Raw genomic sequence first — 8,208 nt, forward strand, 5'->3', positions numbered from 1 at the left:
GTTAGCTGCTTCAAAACACTCCTCAGTAACGATCAGACAACTGCTGCAGATTTGTCTCCTGTTGAAGATGGCTTAAAGCAGATGTGGAACCCCACTGCAGGCTTGCCAAAACTTAATAATAAAATCTGGAGTCTAGACAGTGATTTGGAAGTGTTCATTTTGCTACAGGTTGATCCAAATGTATCTCATGAAACTCAGGCAGGTACCTGGCTGTAGGGATTTTGTTTGCTTCATCTGAAAAAAAGCTAAAAACTGCTAAAACTGAACTGTGGAGAAAATTATTCTTTTCAATTTGTATGAAAGGATAGGAAAAAATTATTTTGGCAAAGTAACTGAGCAGCATGGTTGGAGTTACAAAATCACCTTTGCCTGGTCATAGAAAGTCAAACAGCAGCTTATGTTATCTGTGTCATGCTATCCATCTTGTGTTCGACATCTCTATTAGTGACCTGGAGGAGGGGATGGAGGGCACATATTCCAAGTTTGCAGACGTCATCAAGCTGTGTGGGACCAGTTGATACATTTGAGGGCCAGGCTGCTGTTAAGATGGAGCTGGAGAGGGGGGAGGAACAGGCCAATGGTTCCTCATGAAGTTCAGCCAGCCCTTTCCCAGGGAGGCAGAGTGCTGCAGGGATGCAGGCTGGGGCTGGTGGGGCCAGGGAGCAGCTGTGGGGGATGGCCCTGGGCCGTGGCAGGCAGCAAGCTGAGCTGGGCCAGCCCTGTGCCCAGGTAGCAACAAAGAGCAGTGGTGCCTGGGGTCGTGTCAGCAGCAGATGGCCCTGAGAGCCAGGGGAGGGCAGGGATTGTCCCTTCTCCTCAGTGCCCATCAGACTGCATTTGGGTACTGCCTCTGTTTTTGAGCCTCAGCAAGATGGCTCTGTGCTGGGGGCCCTTGCCCTGCAAAGAGACACTGTAAGACTGGTGCTGCTTCAACTGGGAGAAGGGATAGTTTCAGGGGCATGCAACAGCATCTCCACCATCAGTGGGAGGGACGGAAGAGACGCAGCTGGGCTCTTCACAGCGGTGCATGGCAGGAGAGCGAGAGACGGTGGCACAAGCTGCCGAGACACGAGAGGCGCAGGCCAGAGATAAGGAGAAGCCTTTTCCCCATGAGGACACCCCAGTGGTGGAGCCAGGGCCAAGGGAAGTTGGACTGTCTCAAGCCTTGGAAGGTTTTATGCCTCAACTGGGTGAAGACCTGAGCAGTCCAGTCTGACCCCATGGCTGAGCTTGCTCTGGACAGGAGCTGGGGCTGCAGAGCTCCCCAGAAGATCACCCTACCAGCCTGAATTGTCCTGTGATGCTATGATCTGTGATTAACGTACAGGTACATGAACTGTAGAACACAGCCAGACAGTAATAGTAAATGACCAGTCAAGTGACCCACATGAAGGCTGGTACCATCCGTTTGAATAAATATGGCAGCAGATGGAGAATGAAGGGTATATCCTGTGTCTCTGCACGTTTTAAGAGCTTCATCCTTCAAGTATTCCTTTAAAAAAAACCACCTTTATTGTCTTAGGTCTGCAATTCTCTATCATTTTATAAGACAAGTTGATGGTTAATTGGACTTTCACAAATGCTGTTTGCCAAAATATCTTACTGCAAAATCCAGGCTCCCCTCACATTTTTCAGCCAGTTAGGCAACTCTGAAGCTAAAAACACTGACAGAAGAAAGAGGTGACAGGGAAAGCCACATTGCTCCAAACACATAAAGATGATGGAGGAGAAAGAAAACAAAAACAAAATAATAGAAACTAAACAAACCGTATTACCAATAAACTCTGGTAGGGAACCCAAGGCTTAAGGCAAAGAAAAAGTACCAGATAAGAAAGTGGAATGATAACTTTTAAACTATTTAGGATTTATGCCTAGAACACACAACAACTGTTCAAAAAATTCTTCAGTGGCACTTGGGAACTAAGCTAAGCTGGAGGAGCTGACAGAAGGTACTAGTCTCCTTCAGAGATGGAAAAAACCTAGGGAAACTGGAAAATATATGTAAGCGGACTTTATACTCTTGCTGAAGTGTTTTTAATTACACAGATAAAATCTAACTTTCCACATTAGTGCTGTACATGGCCAGCTCACTGAACGGGATCTTTTTGCATGAGCATTCTCTCAATATCGTCTTTTATGTTTTTTCTGCTTTGAGGTCAATGTGCTCTACAAACGTGTGTCAAAACCAGTAACTTCCCTGTGTACTGGTATACCTCTTTTTATTTCTTGCTTGTAAACATGACATAGTACAAACGATGAAACACTACAATGCAGTGACAAAACAAAGAAGGAAGTCCAGAGTTAGTCTTTTCAAAACTTCATACCAAGTTCTACACCTTTGCTTGCCTAGTCCTCCATGTTTACTGCTGGATAACCAGAAACAAACACAGATTGCTGGACCTTGTCCTTCATACGTGGTTCTACGTCCATCCCTTATTCAAGTGCCAGAACAGAATCATAAAATGGGATCTCAAATCGGGAAGGCACTTTAGTTCCCTGTACAGCTCCTCAGCTGGCTGAGGTAACCAGAAAAACACTCCAGGGCTGTGCTGGGTTTGCAAGTGATGCTGGAAAAAGAGGAGAGTCTCCAGGCTAGAAAGGGCCCCGTGACATTCACAGGGTGAAATCTATACCTAGAGCAAAACCCTATCAGTTCAATTAGGAATCAGTTTTGCAAAGGACAACAGACAGATCAAGAGAATTTACAATCAATTGGCGACTGAAAGGGACCAAGAGTTCATGCTTCTGCTTGCTCTGGAAGAAGCATGAAGCTCTACAGAGAAGCTCTTACAGTTGAAGAGTTAATGTGCTCTGGAGTTTTTGTTTTGTAAAACAATACTTGTACTTTTTGAAATGCCAAATTCTCATGTAATATAATTACAAAATAAAATGGGTAATGTACGAACTATATGTGCATCTGCTCTCCCTCTGTCTGCTACAACAGAAATAACCTCTTCAAATGAGTCTGAAGATAGCTGAGGCTTGCAGTTCTGCAGTGTCAAACACAGAACCACAGTACTCAAAATAATTAACTAAAATACACTTTAAATGTCTGAAAAGCATAGCACATTTTCCAAAAAATAACCGCTTTCTTAAAATAATATGTGTAACTGACATTGAGGGAGCACACAGAAAAAAATGAAACATGTTGGTCAGTCTTAAAGACAGAGTCTGCATAGTCTTGTCTGAATGACTAGAGAACACAGTGAAGAGATGAATTATTTTTCAGAGTAATTCTGTGTACACTTTATTTCTACAGTGTAGCAGTAGAGTCATCTTAAAATTATTTCAGGCTGTATTTTTCCATAATTAAGTTCAGCAACAAAAGTAATGTGTGTGCATTTCCAGGACTCATGCACATATTTGCAAAAATCAGAATTCTGGACTAGGAAAAAATCATATTAAAAAAACCAAACCACCATACCCTATTTTGTGTTCTAAACAGAGGAAAGGGAGATTAAAAGCTAGAAAAATCAGTGTGTGAGGGTAAGATCCTGAATATTGGTGTCATCATGTTAGCATTTAAATGAAGTAAACACAGAGACTAGGGCATGTAACAGAAGTTAACTGTGCTTTGAGAGCAGAGGGATTATTCAAAAGCTTAAATATTCTTTCCTACCTGACCAGAAACATTCCTTAAGGGGAATTTTGTCACTTAAAACCCATCCTGCACCCCACCTCAGCTCCACATTATCCTCCTTCCACCTGCTTCCTCGCATCACAGCTGAGTTTCCAGCTGTGTGCTCTCAACCCTTCCCTTGTAGAAGTCCTTTTCCATGAAATGCTTCACAAGGAGACTAGTACTGTGGAGATTGAGAGACATGAGGTTTCCCTGTTCATGTGTTCATGAAAAAATTTGAAATGTCTGGCAAAGTAGCTAGCTTGCTACAACACAGAACTGTATTCCCTTGCTACAGACTCCTTCCTCTGAATTTCTAATCTTCTTTTACAGTAAGAACTCCAGAACCATTAACTCATTTCCCTTAAGCTAAGGCTCTGTTTATGAGCCCTGCAAGTCAGATACTTGACCTTCTCATTACTGTCCTTTTCCATACATTCAAAAGATTAGCCTTTTATAACTGTAATAATCCTTAGTCTTCAAACCACTGCCAATCCTTGGTTTAAAATTAACAATATGTTTCATATTGTAAGTTCTTGTTAAAGAAGCATATGTTTACAGGTACACATTCATTTCCCAGAATATCTTTTTTCTCTCTCTTTCTCCAACAATCCACTATCTAATAGACCCTGTGCATCTCTCACTGTCCCCTCTTTCTACCTAAGCTCAGAACAAAACCAGGATCCTCTGAATTCCTTCAGTAGCTATCCTCTCTTTGCATATTAAAACACAAGCCAAACCAACCCAAACCAAACCACACTCAAACCCACACATTCATTTTAAAGCTCAAGAATTTTCCTGGTACACACAGGTTAAAATGTATGTGTACTTCTGACCAGTTTAAGAAAAGGAAGAAAATATGAGAAGATACATGAGAAGTGTGTCTTGGGCAGCTAAATGAAGACAAACCAACAGAGCTTTTGTTTTCTAGTGAAATAAAGAAAAACGACAAGAAGTATCACACTAAAGCTTATATCAAGATTCTTTATTCTAAAATTTGGTGTCAGTAAGTCAATTCATCTAAATAATATACTAGTCCTGACTCCATCCTTAGCAGAATCAAATCCTTTGACGCAAAATGCAGAATAAGGAGTTTCTTAGGTATAGCTTTTGGAATTGATCTTCCCTTATTCAAAAGGCTCAGCTCTACAATTGTTTTCTGATTACTAAATTTCTTAAAATGGTGTCTTTTTACAGTAAAGAAAACACTGCTGAAAACAACTGGGCAGTAGGACATGGCTTTTCCTTTAAAATGCTTAAGCAGAATACTGAAACACAAAACTGAACATAAAACTTTAATTTTTTTTATATTTGGTTGTCTGAAGAATGCTTCTTTCTCTTCCCCTCAAATTACGTGTTCCTAATTAATATTTTAATTAGACCTAATTTTCACTATCAGCAGAGTTTCAGCTAACCTGCAAAGTGAGAAACCACTCATACAGCCATTTCAAAAGAACAATTCTGCTGTACTAAGAAAGCTAAGATTGTCATAAACAGGCTTTTTTAAACCTAATTATTCACTTTTTATAATCTCTCTCCAAAGATCAGAATACACATATGGGAGGAAAGCTTTGAAGGAAACCAAGCTAACAGAGCCTGTAAGTCACAGCTGTAAATCAGGTTTTGTTGTATATACACTCTAATATCCCCAAAGTAAGCATAAGGGTTATGCTACATATTTGCAATGATAGGCTTATTTGTTCAAAAAAGGAAAAAAAAATCAATCAAAACATAATTACCATCCCATTCCTATTTTTACTCTTTTACATATGTTTCCATTAAATCAATTTCTGCTCTTTTTAAATGGCACTTTTTAATTCACTGTATTTATGTGGATGAGTTTCATCTTGACAAAGACTTAAACCAAAACAATCATATTCAGATTTAGATTACAGCAAATCTGGAAGAGAAGGGCAAGGAGGGCATTTTATTCTGCAGTGTTCACTGATGAGAAACTGCTGGATAGAAGGATAGGAGAATCTTGGCTTTTAAACTTACCCTGAACTGGAGAACTGTACTAGACTTTCTTAGCTATTTTTCTCTTTTATGATTTAAAATGTTCGTATTTCAAGCACAAGTATCAGTGCTTAAAATTGCCTTTCATATGTCACATTTTTGGTTTTCATTTGATTTTTAACATAGTCACAACTAAACAATGTCAAGTCAACTCTGTTACGAAGTTGAAAACAGGTACTGAGAATGGCTCCTGCAATGTTAACATAGCCATGATTTCTTCAGATTGCAACAGTGATCAGAACCAGATGGGCACGTTTAATGGCAAATTCTATAAAGGTTTTAATATACAAAACTTTTCCGAAGTGACCTCAGCAAGCAATGTAACTTGGGCTGGTCCCACTGAGCCTCAGTGCTCATTATTTTGATTGCTTCATCCTTCTCTTGGGAAGCCACTGACAAACTCTTGCTACTCTAAAAGGCTTCCGGTTGTAAGTGAAAACACAGATGAGGAGCTCACTAAATCTTCTTCTTTAAAAGCTTTTTGCACTTGGATTCAAAAGGAAATCAGATGTCAATATAAAAACCAGTCCCTGAAAAAGGTTACAATTGCCAAAATTAAACTGGTGTACCCATTTACATTTTCATGTGCACACAGGCACATTTTAATGTACCACTAGAAGGTCTAGAAAAGTTAATTTAGTAACTTCTCAGCTGAGATACTGCAAAAGGTAACACCTAGACCTTTGTGTAACACAACACTTAAAAAGGTTTGAGGACAGTGCTTCAATTTCTGTTCCTTCTTAATTGCATATTGGTAAAACGCAGAAGTAAAAAGTGGATGAAACATAAGTGTCTACAGTTACATTTTAGAGATACATTTTTTAAGAATTTGAGGGATGCTAAATTCTTCAACAGGAAACTTTCCAGTACTAAAAAATTCAACTAGTATTATATAATATTTCTAGGCAATCACTGACCTACAGTAATACTTCATACAGCTTTCTCTAAACCACTAGACAAAGGGAGCTTTTATTTCTTATTGCTACAATAAAACACTTTCTGCAGTGCAGTTCCACCAGAGCTTCTTGCTTTTGATTTCATAAAAATTCTCTGCAATGTTCCCCACTATGCTTCCTTGTCTTTTGCTAATAAAACTAATTCATGGACCTAAAACTCCTGTACAGAAACAAAACAACCTAACTGCAAACATAAAACAAGAAAATAGTGACCTTGTGGTATGCATTTTGTAGGGGCAGGTTGGATTTGATTTATAAATCCAAAGTGTACAGAACTGCTCGCTTGAACCTTCACAATGGTTTGTTGGGTTTTTTTAACGTTTTCATGTTTTATGTGTTTTGAGAACCTCACCAACTATTTGAATATACATGCACTACACATACATTTTAAATTTCCAAAAGCAAGATTCAGTAGAGTGATGTAGCATAAGGGAACCACACACCACCTAAACAAACCCCACCAACATAGGTAACTCCTCAAAGAAAGCTGTGAAGAACTACTTGATAAACACTTCTGATGCAGAGAGCACTGCCAAATAGAAGCCATAACATTTGGCCACTTCCAGGATGAAGGCCTCCCTGAGACTTCAGTTAAACTTCTTGAGATTGATGAAAAAAGAAATGAAAATGTGAGGGGATAACTTCCACTCTTCAATGGTAACTTGCACTGTGGGATTGAGAAAACGTTATCTGCAAAAGCTGCCTGAAAAAACTGGCTATCCTTGAGATGAAGTTTTTTTCCACATTTTAAAATCAAATTCTCTCTCTGCCAAATTTTCTGCAAGTATTTAATTTTTTTGTACAAGTTCTGTTCAATACTAGCTTACCTCCTGTTTGAGTGATGACTTGAATGTCACTAGTAAGTGGTCCATCCCCAACAGAAGTAAAAGCAAGAACCTTCACAGAGTATGTTTTCTGGGGTACCAGATTCCCAATAGTAGTAATATGGCTGTCAGCCACATTGTGCTTCATCCAACTGTTGACATGTTGAGTTGGGTCCATGGTGTAATAAACTCTGTAACCTTGAATTTGTCCATTAGGTTCCTCAGGTTCTTCCCACTGTACCAAAATAGTGGTAGAGCTCAACATACGGGCTTGCACATTGCGTGGTGCACTTGAAGGTGCTTGCTCTGAAGTCCTTGTTGACACAGGCTCACTGGGTGGCCCTCTCCCAATGTTATTTACGGCAACTACCCGAAATTCATACTCTGAATATGGGCTTAGGCCAGCCACACTATAGCGTGTTGTGGCCACCCCATCAATTTCTTTATATGGCTCCTCAGAGTTCTTGGGTTTGTGTTGGATTATGTAGTAAGAAACTGGCTCAGGGTTTCCAGAATCCCAAGTCAATGTTATGCTTGTTGCTGTGCTTTCTGTCACCACAGGTGTTCCAGGAGGTTTGGGTAAGGCTGAAGATAAATGCCAAAAAATACAGTTAGCACTATGTAACTGCAGACATTAATTATTACAATAAGCAGCTTAAAACCCAAAACAAACAACAACAACAAAAACAAACCAGGAAGATTGGAATGGAAAGGTGTGATCTGTTCAGAGCAAGCTTTTGGCAATTATGGTTTACTCTAAAAATCTATCAGAAATTCTTCAAGTTTTGTATTG

The 8,208-nt window shown here is 39.6% G+C and overlaps 1 protein-coding gene across 26 annotated transcripts in view; it reads right to left on the reverse strand.

Moving 5' to 3' along the window:
- The window catches only part of PTPRD (protein tyrosine phosphatase receptor type D), a 1,298,969-nt gene that overhangs the window by 130,990 nt on the left and 1,159,771 nt on the right, over positions 1-8,208 (reverse strand). For all 26 annotated transcript variants that reach the window (XM_069776173.1, XM_069776170.1, XM_069776168.1 and 23 more), the window contains one exon: positions 7,419-8,000. In XM_069776173.1, coding sequence (XP_069632274.1) covers positions 7,419-8,000 — 582 coding nt within the window. The remainder of the gene's footprint in view (positions 1-7,418; positions 8,001-8,208) is intronic.

Source organism: Haliaeetus albicilla, chromosome Z, assembly GCF_947461875.1.
Source record: "Haliaeetus albicilla chromosome Z, bHalAlb1.1, whole genome shotgun sequence".
Taxonomy (NCBI): domain Eukaryota; kingdom Metazoa; phylum Chordata; class Aves; order Accipitriformes; family Accipitridae; genus Haliaeetus; species Haliaeetus albicilla.